Source organism: Mustela lutreola, chromosome 8 (genome assembly GCF_030435805.1).
Source record: "Mustela lutreola isolate mMusLut2 chromosome 8, mMusLut2.pri, whole genome shotgun sequence".
Taxonomy (NCBI): Eukaryota; Metazoa; Chordata; class Mammalia; order Carnivora; family Mustelidae; genus Mustela; species Mustela lutreola.
The window spans coordinates 97474785-97493339 of NC_081297.1; the positions used below are offsets into that span (position 1 = coordinate 97474785).

General features: G+C 42.3%; 1 protein-coding gene across 1 annotated transcript; it reads right to left on the bottom strand.

Annotated features, from left to right (window-relative positions):
- Nucleotides 1-273: 273 nt before the first annotated feature.
- On the bottom strand, nucleotides 274-15164 carry GABARAPL1 (GABA type A receptor associated protein like 1). The gene is made up of 5 exons (XM_059186131.1): nucleotides 14794-15164; nucleotides 9533-9611; nucleotides 8374-8492; nucleotides 7451-7512; nucleotides 274-518 (listed from the first exon to the last, which is right to left on the bottom strand). Exons 1-5 carry the CDS (start codon nucleotides 14881-14883, stop codon nucleotides 506-508), a joined length of 363 nt encoding a protein of 120 aa, XP_059042114.1. The 5' UTR covers nucleotides 14884-15164; the 3' UTR covers nucleotides 274-505.
- Between the last annotated feature and the right edge of the window lie 3391 nt (nucleotides 15165-18555).

An 18555-nucleotide genomic window follows, 5' to 3' on the forward strand; every position in this document is an offset into this window, starting at 1 on the left:
CATTAAACCTTAGAAAGGAAGGGAATATTTATCCAGCAGAGTCAAGAATTTTGCCTGAAGCATTAACTCCTTTGTCAGTGGCAATTGGCATTACTTGTAATTTAATAGATGAAATAACCGAGACAAAGACGACGCAGAAAGGTGCATGTGCTTACCTAACCCAGACCCCTGAGACACAAACCCTTTGGCAGTATTTATTTCCAGAATGTGGACAAAGACTCCGTGAGTTTGTGGTTAAGGGTTAAATAAGGCGCTGGAATTTTAAAAGGTTCATAAAAGGTAAATATTATATTTGTATATTTATCTTAGTAGTGTCATAGGTTGAGTGGAATCAGCACACTCAGATCTTCAGCTGAGAAAAATCAATAGCTAATAAAAGATGAAACCCGAGACTCCAGCCGGCCAGGTGACTGGGTGACTTGACATCCCAGCATTCTCTCCTGACTCAGGCATCCCAGGTGACCCAGAGAGGAACATGTGCAGCTCTGCTGGGCAAAGGGGAAGGCTAGAGGCCTTGCCTAGAAAGGAGCACAGAGATGTCATTTGTCTTTTGCCCTGAAGGGCCTAGAACAACCATTACAAAGAACAGTCTTCAATTTCCAGATGAGCCTTCCTGATGAGAATCCTGCAGCTATTTTCAGAAGCTTTGGGAAAAAAAACAATAATAATAATAATAATAATTTCTGCCTGCTGCTCTCTCTACTGAATGTCATGCTGTGGTCCAAAGCAGATGAGTGCTAGACATGCTAGACAGGCCAGCACTGCCTGCAGGACATGTGACAGGTGTCCTTCTGGGCTGTAGTTAACAGGATTGGATCCCTGCGAGAAAGGCTTACAGCTGTGTCTCACCAGAAAAAGCCAAGGGTCTTCTCCATCATCCTAAGAGGAAATAATGGAGCCACACAAACTTCTGTCTGCACTGTTGCAAATGCTACTTTTTTGTTGTTGTTTTCTTATTGGGTGTTCCCCGATATACAATTCTTGCAAATGACTGAATTTCTAATTTTATGCTTCGAGAAGATAAGGGAGTAAAACCAGATGATAAACCCATGGTTAATATTTTGACTCTTCATGTTTGTTTGAGGGAAAAGTTATTGAGAACAAGTAGGATCTGTGTAAGTACTTGAATATCTTGTAAAGAAATGTGTCTCTCTCTATATTTAAGTCTATTGGTTCTGTTTCTTCAGAGAAATGTGACTGATATAGAGGGATAGACACCTTAGATGAATCTTTGGAAGGTCTTGGGCACTTTGGTGGCTCAGTCAGTTATCCGCCTTCAGCTCAGGTCCTAATCCCAGGGTCCTGGGATGGAACCCCGCATGGGGCTCCCTGCTTAGAGGGAAGCCTGCTTCTCCCTCTCCCACTCCCCAGCTTGTGTTCCCTCTCTCGCCGTGCCTCTGTCAAATAATAAAATATTTAAAAGAATAAAACAAAGATTCATGATATTGTGTCCAGCTCGATCAAGCTGAAAAATGGTCTAGCTATTCTGTCCCACATCTATGTTTTACTGCGTGCTATGGAAAAGATCCACGGTCCTGAGGATGAATGCAAGCTAAGTGGCAGCTACTGTTGTCAAGAAAATAAATCCTCAAGGAGAGTTTAACAGAGAAAAAAAAAAAAAAAACAAAACTCCAAAAACCCTGTCTATGGTGTTTCCATCATCTAAGAGCTGTCTTTACAGACATGCCGCTAAATATAAGGTGGCTTCATTTTGACTCATGCCATATCCGGTAATTGTCAATGAATGTCATAAAACAATGAAAACCTAAATTGTTCTGCCAGCTAGCCTGTTATTGTCATTATAGATAAAATATATTCCAAACAGGCAATAATGCTATTTAACGATTTGCAAAGGACTTATTCAATATTCACAAACTAAGATGTAATTATTGCTATAGCTGAGAGAAAAGGAAGTCAGAATTTCATATGAACGGAAGATGGATTGGCCCCTGTCCAAGACCTAGTGAAGTGGCAGCACTGAGATTCAAGCCCTATTTCGGGGCTCCAGATCTCCTAGTAAACTCTAAGGGGCTCCCAGAGTTCCTTGAGTGGTCCTTTCCTAATATGCGTTTAGGGTTAATTTGGTTCTTAACAGAATTACCTAGTCCTGGAACTGAGACATTATGTGTTATCAGAAGTTATTGTTCTTTCACTACTTTTGAGCATAAACTAGATGTCATGGTTCTCCCCAGTTCATGTGAATCAGTGAACAAAACAACAAGTTGCTGCCTTTGTGGAATTTACTATCTAGTGAGAAGACGTGAAAAAAAAAAAAAAGTTCAAGTGCAGTCAGTTAAGCACCAGACTTTTGGTTTCAGTTCAGGTCCTGATCTCAGGGTGGTGAGGTCAAGCCCCACCTCAGGCTCCAGGCCTAGCATGGAGTTTGCTCAGAGTTTCTCCTTCTTCCTGGGACCTTCCCCTCCCCACTCCCTATCCCTTCCCCCACTCCCAATTTGGTGTACATGTGCTCTTTCTAAAACAAATCTTAAAAAAAAAAAAAAAAGTAATCTGTGCTAAGTGAAGAAACAAGCATGGTAGGACTGTGTGGGAGAGCAGCGAGTAGGTGCAGGTTGCTAAAATACTTAAAAGGGTGCTCAGCGTGGTCCTGAGATGACAGGCGAACAAAGACTTAGAGGGAGTTAGCTAATGCCAGCCCCTAAAATACAGCTTACTTTCAGCCTCTGAACGCCCAGCAGGAGGCAACCAGCACACTTTCACTGAATAATCTGGGGTAATGTTGAACCTACTTAGAAGTGCAAAAAATAGAAAATGCACTTCAGCCCTCCACTCAAGATCTCAAGATCACTTTATTCAAGTTTAAGGTGCTTTAGTACCTCTCATACAAAGCCATAAAAATCTTCAACACCCTGCCAGGTTGCAAACAGAACGGTCAAAATAAATGGTCCAACTCGCTGTTCGACCCACGCCAGAATGACCTGGGGCTTCTTAGTCACTGTTCGAACAATGGCATATTGAATTGTCATCCTGACCACTTCTAGGGGTGATCACTTCCTGCTACTTCAAACATGGAAAATAATCTGCACATATTTTTATGAAGTACCAAAGTGCCCACAGCTGTAATATAGTAACAGAAAATGGGAAAAAAAAATGGTCCTATGATATACAGGCAATCAGGTTCACATCACCACAGCCTGTCACAACTTTTGCAACAGGGACTCTCTTTGTTTGTGTTTCTGAGTTTTTGGTTGTTTTTATTATTATTATTATTATTATTATTTTTAAACATGTACCAAAGTGAGAAAAACAAGCTCCACAGCCCCAGTTACCCACAGGACCATGTGCCGCAGGCCAGAGCTGACTGAACTTCACACCTCACACAGTAATATCCAGGTGAAGAGAGGGGCGGGTGAGGTGTGTGGCAGGCAAGGAACAGGAAGGACATACTTGGTTACTCAGGGCTGCAATGAAGGGACAACCTGGCCTTACAGCCACCTTGGCCAAAATTGGCCAGTTTCAGAAGATAATTGGTGGTTTCAGACAGGGGGTTAAAAAACAAAATACAAAAACAATGAATGTTCAGAGTTTGTTCAAATCTATCAATCAGAGTAAAAAAAGATCCAAAAGAAAACACAGCTATGAATAGTTGATCAACACAGAATGGAATCAATGTACCAACTCGTTTCTTTCCAGAAGTAACTGACTTTGTTCTTTACAGCAGACCTGATTTGGTACATGTACATTTCAAGTGTATATCACCACCCCCAGCCCAGACACAACATATCAAAATCATCCCATACCTGCATTTGTTTAATGATAAAAAGATGCAGAACAGCTTAATAAATGTAGTATTTCCATAGCAACCGGCAATAAAACATTGTGTTCAAAGGTCACTCTACCAGCCAGAGGACTGTGCAGCAACCACGTTGGGGACACCGTTCACATGTGGCCACAGAGGCATATCTGGGAGAGATGTGAGGCAGTGCCCATGCTTCCCTAGCCACCTAGGGAAGAGCACAAGTCTGCACTGAGGAAGTTCACTCTGCCATTCCGAGGCGGCATTTTTTCTCAACATCCCCCACACAGAGCTGTACTGGGCATGTTATGTTGAATGGCACTGGTTCTCTTGATGGGGGTAGAAAACTTTTTTTTTTTTTTTTTTAAACTTAGTATAAGGAGTAGAACCATGTTTTTTCCACTGGGAAACTTGTGACAGTGAAGTAAGGAACCATTAATAAATCAGGACAATGAGCACAAACCAAGGCTATCCTTGGGAAAGCAAGATCCAGGCCCGGCCGACCTACTAGTATGGGATCTTTCTACCAGCAAATACAATAAATACAGCAAAGGACTCACTCAGCAATGCTGCTGAGTCACACTGGCCTTCAAGGGAAGAGTGGGCTTTTTGACACATCATTCAACCTTGGTCTCCAGAAGGAAGCATCAGAGTAAGTCAATATTACCTGGGACATGAGGCCAAGGTTAATGAAAACGGTATTTCCTAATATGTTTTTAGTTCAAGACTGACACAATGGCCTGAGGATACAAAGTGGCTTTCAAGCCTCATTAGCAGGAAACACAGGAGACAGGCTTGGGAGATACTGTTCACAAAAGAGCATCATACCCAAATCACAGCATTCAAGTATCTGGAATGGCTCTGACCTTAGCTAAGTTCTGCAACTTTATGGGGACACCTGCATGGTTCAGTCAAGCAAATGTCTATCTTTGGCTCAGGTCCTGATCCAAAGGCCCTGGAATCAAGTCCCACTTCATGCTCCCTGCTCAGCAGGAAGTCTGCTTCTCCCTCTGCCTGCTGTTCCCCCTCTTTGTGCTCTGACAAAATGTTTAAAAAAAAAAAAAAAGTTATTCAACTTTATGGACCTATAAAATCAGAAGGCTGATCTAAAAGAATGTGAAACGTTCCACACAAGGGGCATTCCCCCACCAGGAGTATCCAGAGAGGAGGACAGAAATAAAAAGCGGCCTCGGGGAGAACCTCCAAACTCAAGTTTGGTTTAGCAAGGACAGGTCTCCTGTGCTACAGGGACTGTCTCCAACATGCAGGAAGCTGGGATCTGCAATGCAGTTGTTAGCTTCTAAGCATTCACCTAATCTCATTCCTAACTACCGGGTTAAGTCTACTCATTGCAAAATAGTTTGTATTGTCAATACAAATACTAGCTTCCACTTGACTGTATCAGAAACACCCTCCTGAGGTTTTTCTGTCAGTACCAACAAGGTGTTCATTTTTAAGGCCTTGATGTCAAAAATCCAAATTCCTGTGAGCTTTCCATAATTCTCTGCTTGCTGGGCTTCAGCTTCGTCCTTCTCTCAATCCTGACTTAACTTTTTCCATCAGTGCACTGGGCATGGTTTGGTGGTGGGTGGAATCGCACCATGGGTCTTTTGTAACCACCTGTTTCTATCCATCTGGTGACTGTGATACTGTCCATAAAAGTCTGCAGAGACAGACACCGCTTGGACACATGGCTTGCAAGAGATGAAAGAGGATTAGAGATAGCTTTTAAGATTAAAAAAGGACTTTCTACTACTTCCTTGGTTTTTCATTGTCTCATAACTTGCACCCTCATGCCCACCTACATTTTGGTCCCAAATGAATGAGAGACTCATATGGCCAGAAGACATCAAGCTTGTTCTAATCCCAGAAGCCTTACCTCTGTGCCATTTATTCCTCTGGGTGATGGTGGCCTCATGACCAAGATGTGACAGAACAGGTTTGGCTGAGACTCAGACTAAAGCCAGGTAGAAAGAGCAATGCCTCTCCACCTTGAGCGTGCAGCAGAAATCAGGAGCTGGTTAACAGCACAGATGCCTCTGCTGAGATTCTGAGTCCGCTAAACCTGGAACGAGGCGCAGATATCTGCACTTCAGTGAGCACACCCCCGCCTTACCCCTTATAGTCTCACCCAGGCAGTGTTCCAGCCTCAGCTTGGAGAAACACAGAAAGCAATGACAAGGCATTATCTGTGGAGCAGAGAATCACAAACACATCACCCAGGCACCAGGCACACTGCCCCACCACACTCACCTCTGAACTTTAAGAGCTGAGTAAACTTGTCTGTGTCTGACCACATGGGAGCGTTCATTTCTAACAGCTGCCCTCACTCAAAGCTTTCTGCTCCTAGTCCACACACCATCTACTCACATGTACAGTCCAAAAAAGCAACATTTCTGAACACACGTTTGGTTTTCAAGGTATGCAATTATTTTATTTCTTTGCCTGACAGCATAAACTTCATTACACAAAAATCTGCAGCTGACAGAACGGACACAGATTTCTCCCACAGGAAGGACCCTTTTCATTAGCAGAGATGAACTGAAATGTCATGTCTTGAGTGCGATTCCTGCTCCCCACCCCCACCCACACAACCCCGAAAGTGAAAATAATCAGAATCCTTAGAATCCCTGTGAAGTATTACATCATCCCCTCACACCTGTCTAACTAGCAGCTGCAGGACATGAAAACCTAAATCAGGAGGCAGCTGGCCATCACTTAGCAGTTCTGTGTGCCTGGGACTGAGGGACAGCAACAAGGGAGCAAGAATCCTGGCTGAGTGAGAGGCACAGACAACAACCTGTCTCACCTCATACCTGCCCCTTCCACACCTAAGACATCTCTGTCCCTATACATGGAGCGAAGTTTGGCAAATGCTCAAGGAGTGGTTTTAGCCCGTAACTGGAAATGGTTGTGGCTCACTGCAGTCCCACAGAGGTGTGGGATAAGGGGCACCAGAGAGAGAGCAGGTTAGACAGAGATGCTCAACTTAGTCAATTCCAGTTTAATGTTACCAAAACTATCTTCAAAACCGTACCGTCCCTCATGCCTGGCCCCCATCTTCCAGCGCTGAGAGCGACATCCCAATGTCTGCCTAATGTCTATCAGCATCACTGGGTGGCGCTGTGAGGTCTGGCTGTGGGATTATGAATGGGATGGGGTGGGGGCGTGGAGATAGGTCAGCGTCACAATGCTCTAATTACAATGGGCTTCTTTTGGTCCCTAGGAATGATCTACTACCAGTAGTCCTAAAACATCCTCATCCCCTTTCCCTACCTATCTTGTGCAAATGTCAAAAATAGAATCTCTGCCCAAAGAGGAAGGAGAGCAGGAAGTTACTGGTGGTCCACAATCATCTCTGGCCCCAACTTGCCCGCCTCCTGCCTCTTCTGTGAAGTCACGCAAATATTAATTCACAGGAAGGTTGTGAAATTAAATCATCTTCATTCCTCTACCAAAGCCAATCCAACACCTCTGTCCTGACAAGCTTTCTCCCTGGGCTGAGGAAGCAGCAAAAAATATCAACTGAGCGTGTGAAAATATGATGACGGTGTGTGCGGTGTAGTGTTTCCAGATGTCTTCCCCTCTGTCTCCTCCACGGTGGGAGCCCTCCCTCTCTTTCCCCAAGTCCCACACACACCCCTCCCCCTACCCCCAAGTCCAGGTGCTCCCATCTGCTGGGCTTCCACCACTCACTTCCCATAGACACTCTCGTCACTGTAGGCCACATACAGAAAATAGTCTTCCTCGTGGTTGTCCTGAGGGAAGAGACAAGAGGAAAACATCACATTCATTAGCTTCAGGATTCTGAGCCTCACACAAGGTAGGTAGGTATGCAAGGCATCATTAGCCTCCACTGAGAAAAGAATAAAAAATACACAGAAGTGACTGGAATTCAACTTTTGAGTTCACAAAGAATCTTCAAGGAGAACATCAGTACATACAGATTATCAGAGATAAGAACATGACCCTTGAGAAAGCTCATTCCAGCAAGGGAACAAAGATACTAAAATATATATATACTACAATATACACTAACAGAGAATATATGCTACAGAATAAAAATGAGATTAAGAGATTATTAGAACAAGTTTACACAACTCACAGGGCACAAGAAGAAGGAAGTACCACATGAAATCCTTTAAGGAATAATACAGCCACAAAAGTGGGTGATACAGCATGAGCAAGTCCTTTACAATAGTTTTTTCATTAGATTCTGAATAGTGTACCAATTAAACCAAATGAAGTCAGCAAATTATTGTCTCCAACTCAGTCTATCTGTTAAGACAATTTAAAGGCTTCACTTTGTACTTTAAAATCTCATTTTATTTGGAATTTGCAATTGGAAACAATTTCTTGCTGTTTCAATAAAGACGATCCAAGGTGAGAACCCTAGAATAAGGCAAAACTGAGAATTTAAAAAGAATGAATCCAGTAGGCTGTTCAATCCCTAGAGGACAAGTGACATCTAACCGCCCACAGCCGTACACTGTGGTGTGTAAGAGGATACAGGGAAGTAACACCTCTTGTCCTACTTCCTAGGCGTGTTATCAGCAGATCCTGGAACAAAGGCTGGAGAACACAAGCCTGCATGGTATTGCTGTGACCAGGACACTTACCTCATACAGCTGGCCCATGGTAGCGCTAGTGGGAGGGATAGTGTTGTTGACAAAGAAGAATAAGGCGTCCTCGGGCCTCAGGTGGATCCTCTTCCGGATTAAGAAGTAGAACTGGCCAACTGGAAAAAGGAAGAAGGTTTCAGAAAAGGATTACGTAAGGGTAAGGGTGGGGATGATGGATGGGACGGACACAGGACTCTACTGCACCTGCACCCTACAAAGTAGCAACTTTAAAGTAGTAAACAGAATCTCAGCAGAATCAAATACTGTCTTCTAACTTCAGAAATGGAATTACAGCTCAAAGAAGCCTCTATATTCCCTGATGTGCCACCAAGAAGTTTACCCTTCAATCCTTTCCCGCTTTACTCAATTTCAGACATCATGCCAGCACCTCCACTCAAAGCCTGAGGAGACTCTGAGGGAATCCTATGTACATCCAGACCAGAATTGTCTAAATGGGATCTGAAAGGCACTTCCATCCCCATTCCCACCTTATGACAAACAAGTTATGGGGAGAGCTCTACTGGACTCCAGTAATCTCAGCATGGTCACTCATCCCAAAGTCTGGGCAGTAAGTGGGGTTGGGTTCAACACTGCACCTTCTATCGAACACACTGAAAAAGTTCTCGAAGACTGACATTCAAATCTAACAACTCTGGGGCAAACACATCTTCAAAATCTTTCCAGGGTTTTCTGGATTCACTGGTTATTCCATTAAGGATCATTAAGGTGAACAATGTAGTCTTTGTAACCCCCAACAGTATCTACAAAACATATTCCCACAAACAGTAGTTTAAGGAGACAAAGTACTGAGAAACTGAGAAACTCTAAAATGTGATCCTCCCTCTGACTTTCCTTTTGGAATAAATTGTTAGCACAGTAACAAAGCAGATTCTAAAACACAGGCACCTGGTCATTGCTTTCAATGTTGCCCATTCTGCTGTATCTAAATCACACAAGACACTATGATGGGAAATGAGTAAGGTAACTGGCAAAGGAGAATGGCTGAGTCACTCCTGTTTGATTCCCCTCTCTCGGGTGAATCCCACCCACTTTCTTCAACTCTACTTCCTCTCAATCCCACAATTTCACGCACACAGGAGGGACCAAAGAGGCTCTTCCATGGGAAGGAAGGTCTGAGGAGGGAGAAAAGCATTACCGGTGAGGTCAGAGGGCACCAGGTACTTCCTTTTGTCCAGATCAGGCACCCTGGCCTTGGGAGCCTTCTCCACAATCACCTGGGAGAGAGGAGGGGGGAGAATGAAAAATACAGGACTCAATCTAATATTTTTCCTTCCACATTCTACAGTTACCCTATTGAGGTACGTTTGTCTAGACCCAATAAAATGTTCCCATTTTTCATCCCCTTTTACCTCTTAGAAAACCAATGGGAACAAGGACTTCCATAGTAAGGTGATAGTTCTATTACTGCAATAAGAAGAGAATAGGAGAGGGCCAAAATGTAAACAGAACCTTGAGTTTAAGTAATTACAAGCTACCTGTCAGGTACAGATCTGTACTTCCCAGTATTTAATGAGAGCATAAAAAGGACTGTGGAATGTTCAGTAATAGCATAAAGGACATTAGAAGCAGGAAGGGAAAAATGAAGGGAAGCAATCAGGGGGAGATGAACCATGAGACACTATGGACTTCAGGAAACAAACTGAGGGTTGCAGAGGGGAGGAGGGTGAGAGGAGGAGGGTGAGGGAATGGGTAAATCTGGTGATGGGTATTAAGGAGGGATGGACTGCATGAAGCACTGGGTGTTCTATGCAAACAATGGATCACGGAACAATACATCAAAAACTAACGATGTACTGTATTGGTGACTAACATAACACAATAAAAAAAGGGGGGGGGGTGGGGAAAAAAGGGAAAAAGAAAAAAAAAAAGAGGACTGTGCACTTCCTCCGAGGCTCCCGAGTACCTACTAGTTTTATACTAATGAATGCTGCTTATTAAAGGTATAGATAAAATGTGGTTTCAATTTTATACTTTATTAAAATTTTCAAGAATGACTGCCAAAAAATGTTCTAGGCACATTTTATGTGCAAGAAAGTACCAAATCATACTTAAGAGTATGAGATCCTGTATTATATCACTTCTAATAACCCATGTATCAACATTGATTAGGTGTTAGTATTTTAAAGGGATTTCAATGTCTACATTAAATATTTCTAGATTACTTCAAATTTTACAGATCATATATTTCTGTTAACAAAAAAGAAAAAAGAATATATACAAAAATTAAAGATTTTAAGCATTAAATTTTAAATATTCATTTAATAACACTTATTTATGAAATAATTACAAAAATATGCTTAGTATTTATAGCTTACATAATAGAAATCATAAATATTTAAAATGTTTTATAAAACCATTAGCTTCAGATTTTTAGTTTAGAAAATGCAATCATTCCTGATCAAACACATGGAGGGTTACAGAAGTAGAACTAACACTAGGCAAGTATCCTGAGGAACTGCGTGAGCTTCAACAGGTCACTTAACTTCTCTGAGCCACAGCATTCCAGTAAGACAGTAACTATCCAACACATCTTTTATTGTTGGGGTTAGTGTAGAGGATGGAATCAGCCATAATACCTGGCTTGCTAAAATGTTAACATGGAGGCTGCTGAGGGCATAGGTGGTTTCTGAGAAGGGCACAGGCCTTGCCTTTGGAATGCCAGGCCTGGGACCACTCTGCCACGAGAATGGAGAATGCCGCTGGGAGTTCCCTGAAGCTTTCTTAATCCCAACAGCCACCCTGAGATCCCTGAGATCGAACAGATGTACGTACTGTCCCTTAGGCTAAATTTAGCGAAACTCGTAGAACATGCAGATTAGCATAGCGTGTATCTTTCCAGTAAACAGATCCTCCTAGGTTCAGTAAGACCCCTAGTCACACATCCCATGCTTGAGAAACAGTGATAAGGATTTGTGATTATCCTGAAGGACCGATAAAATTGGGAGCAAAGAAGAGCAAAGGGTCTTCCTCTTGGAGTACTGAACCCTTTGCCTTCTCTTCTTTTTCACAGCAAAGTCTGGAACAAGCGTTCCTCTTGTCAGTACAGGGATTGTGGGCTATTCCTGGCATTTTACAGTCACGGTACGGCTACAATAACCTTGATCCATGAAATTTTATGTAAAAATGACTTGTAAATTATAAAGAATTATCTTAATATATGAATTGACTTAAAGGGAGGGACTTGGGGCTTGAAGCTCTTAAGTGAAACACATTAAAATAGTAAAAAACATTATTTTGTTTCTGGAGAAAAAGAATACTGAACCAGGAAGACCAGAGGGACATGATCCCACTAAAAATTTAAAAATGAAAACTGGAGAAAAAAATACATTAATAAGAAAAATAAAAGGAAAAGTAAGAAGAGGTTCAGGGAGAGACCAGTGAAGGCCCAACAATGAGGATGGACAAAAGTCAGCAGGTTACTAAAATCAAAGGGAAAAGAGCGGGAGCCTAGCACTGTCTCAAAGGAACCCTGAGAGCTGCCAGCTCCCATCAGTAGGAAGCAATGGAAACAGCAAAAAGAGAGCAAAAAAAAGGGGGGGGGGGTATAAAATATACAGCAAGTAAGACATCCAGACTGGAGGGCAGGATTTGGAGAGGAACAGGAGGGTGTTGGGTAATCATTAAGGCCTTGGCTTACCAGAAGATATTTGAGGTTTCCAGGAATCCCACCTCTACCTGTGGGCCCTTGGCTAGATCAATTCCCGCTTTGGTTCTAAGGTTTTTCTTTTGTGCAATGTGGTCAGTATTCCACAGGGTCTTCAACAAAGTTTAAAGGCTAGACAATCTGTTCCTAAATTTCCTGCAGTGTTCCAGGTTTTCAATACATTGTAGCTATTAAGATACTTTAAGATCTCAAGAAAACCTCCCAAGTTATGAGCCCTCTGTTCTTTCCATGATAGCTAAGAGGTAAGTTGAGGCCAAATGAAATTCAGTTATGTGAGCAGTCAGGGTACTTGACTGCTTTGGTAACACCAATGGTCTAGTCGGAAGGAGCTTTAGAAATCACTTACGCTTAAGCCTCTTTTCTGTATACTGGACACTTTAGTACAGCAAGGTTAAGGATCCTGTCCAGAACTAGAACAAAAAATCTCCCAACTCAGAGCAGAGAGCTCTTCTTCCTCCATCACAAACTACAAAGGTGGTCACAGGGTGAGCACCCGAGCAGCAGCTGGGAGGCTTATAAATTAAAATCCAACTTGGAGGAACCATGAGATCTGAGTGATGATTCTAACAGCTTACAAATTATCGCACAGGTAAAACACTTTTTACATCAAACAATAAGCAGGAAAATAGGGAGGATGAGTTGAAATATTCTAGGTGAATTCATGTAAATGACTGAGATGGGAAGGTCTCAGTTGTAAAGAAACACATGGGAATTCTAACTAGATTTAGGAACAGGTACATTTCAAAGTCTGTGACTTAGGCAGAGCTACTGGAACAGAGCCTCATATTTAAGAGAATTCTGAGTCAACTGTAGTCCGTGATGTTTTCTGGCATCATATGACTCTCACGTTTTGAGGGCATATGACTCTCACGTTTTGAGGGCTGTGATTGTTTTTTTCTTGATTTCCAATACTTAACAGTGTGAGGTACACAGTGCCTCCTTAATTGTTTGACAGAACTGTATTAGAAATTGAGAAACGATACGGCATGGAGAATCCAACAACCAGAGCTGGAATCTCAGCTCTGTCACACACCAGCCCACAGGAAACCTTTCGGAATACTTGATTTCTCTGAGCTACAGATCCTTCATTTGTAGAATGGGATTATAATGGTGTAAGGATTGAACTGAATAAAGTCAGAGCACGTACTGCCAGGTACAGAGTTAACTATCAATCAATGAAAGCTATCATTTTTAAACATTCTAAGAAAGTAGGATTGCTATCCTACAATCTGGGGAACTTCTGAAGCAGCCACCCTAGGTCCAGAGATTAAACAAGGAGAAGGATCATTTAGTCAGTGGGTAACTGGGCTAGCTCTGCTTTTTACCGGAACACCCTTGTGTGCAATTTCTGGTGAATGGTACAGCCCTAAGGTCTGGCTTCCTTATAAAGCACTGCAGGGGATTTCTACTGCTGGCAGAAGGCCCAAGTGGCTTCCAGTAGCTGTAATACCGTGAGAATCAGGTAAGGATTGGAGAAGAGTCCCCAAGAGTTACCCCCCGCCCCCCGCCCTGGCAGGTCCAGAACTGACACCAGATAATCACAATTACTTTACCTGTACATAATATGTAATCTTTATCCTAATATTGATGATTCTAACAGCTTACAAATTATCGCACAGGTAAAACACTTTTAAATGACTGAGATGGGAAGGTCTCAGTTGTAAAGAAACACATGGGAATTCTAACTAGATTTAGGAACAGGGACGGGGGAATTCTAACTAGATTTAGGAACAGTCTGATATATTCAGACTGAATATATCACAGTCTGAAAAGTCCCTGCTCCTCCATCTTCAAAACCTAAGGGTGGTTGTTCCTCCCACCACACTTAAAAAAGTCTTCTGCCTTCCAATCCGGGTGCATAGCCTACATTACAGAAAACCAGGCAAGTGGTGGGGGAGGGGGTGACGGGAAAAGCGCCCGGATGCAGAAAGCTACCTTAATGTTTCCTCTGTTCCTCCTGACTGCCGGCACTCATTTTAACCACATAAACTGGCCTCCAAAACGTCAAGAAAAAGCCTCGGTTCTCGTTATTGTGTCCAGGTATAATCTGGTAGAATGAGTACCGGAGAGAGGCTGGCTGCATCCACAAATGCCCCCGGAGCCAAGAATGATGAGGCAATGGGCTGTTGCGCAGAGAACGTGACCTTGTTTTCTGGGCCAGGCCTGTCTTGTGTCGCCCCCCCCACACCCCCCCAACACATACTTTTCTAATTCTTATGGAATAAAAGAAAGGATCCTCTGGTTTCTGAATCTTTCCCTCCCAAACCCAATGTTATGAGGGCCAAAGTCAACTTAAGGGAGAAGCCCCTAAGGCAGAAACGGATGGACGCAATCCTCATCGCATCAAGCTATTTCCAGAAGATTTTCCCTGGGGTCTTAAAGCGAACAAATATAGGGTCCCAACCCGATCCTTCTCTCGGAAAAGGGCCACATTTTGAACACATCTCAACCTGCACATCCTCTGAAGACTGCTGAGTCACTCAAACGTAGGCTCCGCTCTGAAGATGCGGTCTGCTCTAAAGATGACGGGCCCTGGGGAGATGCGTTTTGAAAAATCTGCAGTGAGAACCTCCATTCCACGCGCTCTCCTAGCAGTTTAAGGGCGTTCAGGGCTCAGTCATCACAGAGACCACCCTTCTTCCTGTGCCTAAGGGCAGCCATCATGACTCCCCCGTCCCCACAACCCCCGCTCATCCGCTTCCCTCCCTCTCCCCGTTCCCCCGTGCACTCACAGGGACCCTGTCCGGATATTTCTTCCGGATCTTTTCTCCTTCCTTTTTCCGATACTCAAAGGGATGGTCCTCCTTATACTGGAACTTCATGATGGACCGCAGGGTTTCTAAGATCCCCGGACGGGGCCGGCCTTCCTCGCTGATGGTTGCGTGTCTCCCCGTCTCCCTCCCCTCCGCCAAATTTCGGGAGGTACGAGAACCGCCTCAGAAACGTCAGCTCCCGTCGCAAAGCTGCTTGGCAGAGCTCTCAGAAGCGATGTCGAGGCCCCTCGGACGCAGGACGGACTGGCTCAGGTAGAGAAATCCCGGCGGCTTTTCCCGAGAGCCGGGAGCACAAAAACAACACGGCGGCGCGTAGGCATTGTGACGTCATGACGTCCCGCCTCCCCACCCCGCCCCCAGCGTTCGGACCGCGCCGGGTGCGGGGAAGGAACGAACGCGATCTATTTTCGAGGGGTTCTCTTTCAATCTAAACTTCCCTGTGTCCAGTTTGTTGCAAGCATGAAAAAAATTTTATCTCGAATTCTTGTTGGGACTGTGATATTAAAAAGGGCTTGAGTGCAAAAAATACGTTATAAAGATATGTTCTTCCCTCCTTCTCGCTGTTTCTTGGTTTGATCCAAAAAACAAACACAGAGGGCGAAAATCCAGCTTTTTCCTGCTTATTGGGATCTGGAGTGTAGGGAAGGAGGGAATGGGGGTCGTGTAATTCCTTTGGCCAGTACTGAACTGCCGGGTGCTTGCATTTTGTCCTGGGCTCCTTCCGTCGCGCCGCCAGCTCCCGGGATGCCGGGCTGGCTCCCTTCGACCCTGACCCCTCCTTCACCGCGCTGGCGTCATTTTGTTTGGGTCCCTGCTGCAGTTCGCTCTTAGAGTAGCAGCAAAAACAAAGCATGACTCAGGAATTTGAGGAGATGCACAAGGTGAAGGGCAGGCGATGTAATCAAGGTCTGGAGAAATGATGTCAGTCTTGACTGCTAAGGGCTTCGCTCATCTTCCAATATAGAAATGATTCACTTTCTCCTCTTAACTCAGAAGTTGGGCCCGTCTCCTGTAAAAGAATATATCAAGGTTAACTCGATACTCCTTAAACATTTCTGTTTTCTGCAAAAATTCACCAAAGGATAGTACTATTTGTGAAGTGTCCCTAAGGTGAAAATAAAGTGCCACCCAAAGAGCTGGTGGAAAACTGGTGGGCTAGGTGATATCATTGCCTCCCTCTGGCCCTCTCCTTTCCTAAAAATCTAAGGCCTTTCCAACCACATTGCAGTGATTCCAGGGACTTGTAGGGCGAGGGCAGCAAAGACGGTAATAGATACAGAAAAGACAGGAAGGACAGCTTTACCCTGTTTGAATCCCGGGAGCTCTGAAATATACAATGGTAGTCCCAGTCACCTATCTTCTTTTATCACGGCATCAGTGTCTGGTTTAAAAAATAAACCCAAAAAGTCAAATAAATAAATATACACACACACACATATACATATATATTTAATATGCTTACATATATGTATGTTTCATCATTATATGTATATATAAGTTTCACCATTGAAAAAAGGAAAATGAAAAACATAGCCTTGCTTCTTGATGTTAATTATTTTCCTCTATGGCATTTTTCAGTCTTTTTTTGCATTAAAATCCAGGAACTATTGTATCACATTGTATGTTTATCATTTTTAGTCCTTATTTTCAAGTTGAAGTTAGCTCATTTCAGTTTTAATCCAATATAGCCAAGATCTTGTAAAGGAAGTACTTCACAACTAATTAAGAAAGGTAATCATGATGGAGATTAATATTTTGAGGGTGTGGTTCTCTGATCAAATCATAGCTCATAAAAAATGCTGATTTTAACTTTCATTTCAAAAAAATCCTAAGCACAAGACAACTTACATATGAAAGATAATTTGAAGATAAAATTTAATTAGTATTATTAACTCTAAGTTTTAAACAAGCTAATCTTAGAATACACAATTTGGTATCTTTCAAAGTTTGCTCTCTACCTTTATTATCAGCATAACATTTAAAATACTATGCAAACAGTAATTTTACAAATTAACACATTTAATCAGATAAAATATCCAACATTCATTTTTTACCAGAGATAAAATACTATATTAAAAAGCTCACATTTCAGGAATTCTCATTCATTACTGAGAGGAATAGAAAAATGGCATAGCCACTTTGGAAGACAATTTGGTGGTTTCTTAGAAAACTAAACATACTCTTACAATATGATCCAACAATCATCCTCCTTAGTATTTATGCAAAGAAACTTGAAACTATGTCCACATGAAAACCTACACACAAATGTTTATTGCAGCTTTATTCATAATTGCCAAAACTTGGAAGCAATCAAGATGCTCTTTGGTAAGTGAATGTATAAACTGTAGTTCATCCAGACAATGTAATATTATCAGTACCAAAAGGGAATGAACTATCAAGACATGAAAATATCTAAATACATATATCTAAGTGAAAGAAGTCAATCTGAAAGGCTAAATAGTGTATGATTCCAACCATATATGACCTTCTGAAAAAGGCAAAATTATGGAGACAATAAAAAGTTCAGCAGTTGCCAGGGGTTGGGGGGCAGGTGGGTAACTCAGTGGAAAACAGTGAACATTCTCCTACAATGATCATCCTACAATGATGGATACATGTCATTAAACATTTGTCCAAACCAGTATAATGTATGACACCAAAACTGAATCCTAATATAAATTTTGGATTTGGGATGATTGTAATGTGTCAGTCAGTGTAGGTTCCTCAGTTGTAACAAATATATCATTCTGGTGGAGAATACTAATTATAGGAGAGGTTATGGGGGGAGTAGGTATATGGGAAATCTATCTTCTTCCTAATTTTGCTGTGAACCTAAAACTGCTCCAAAAATAATAAGGTCCTGGGGCATCTGGGTGGCTCAGTCAGTTAAGTGTCTGCCTTTGGCTCAGGTGGTTATCCCGGGATCCCAGGATTGGACCCCACATAGAGCCCCGCATCCAGCCCCACTTCCAGCCCTGCATCCAGGCCTGTATCCAGCTCCGCATCAAGCCCCCCATGGAGCTGCATCTGGCTCCTTCTTAGCAGGGAGCCCATTTCTCTCTCTGCCCCTCCCCTCTGCTTTTGATCTCTCTCTCTCAAATAAATAAAATCTTTAAAAGAAAATAAATAAATAATAATGTCTTTTTTTTAAGTCACAATTTTCTCAAATATACAATTCAATTTTTTCTTGTAATCTAATTTTTTTTTATATTCTCAAGGGTTAGAACTTTTTTGATCTTTTATGAACATTTTCAAATAGGTAAAAAGTTTCAAAAAATAGTATGATGAACACCTATATACTCATCACCTTGATTTTTTTTCTTGAAAGTAAATACAAACTTCATGACTCTTTACCTCAAAATAGTCAATATAATCTTGCTAAGAATAAGAAATGTTCCAACATAATCATGATTGTGTTGACTATTGACTATTGACATATTGATATACGACTATTACACCTAAAAAAATTAACTATTTTCCAAAATTAATACTCACATTTTTCTCAATTACTCTTAAAATACCTTTTTATATTTTCCCCTCACACAGTCATCAAAATATGGAAATAGCTGGAATTGACCATATAGGTAGGTCAGATTTCTTTATTATTCAGGATATTTTTATATTATCACATTTAAACTAATGTGTACCAAAAAGCACATGAAAAGATGCTCAATATCACTAATCATTAGGGAAATGCATACCACCTTATACCCCGTCAGA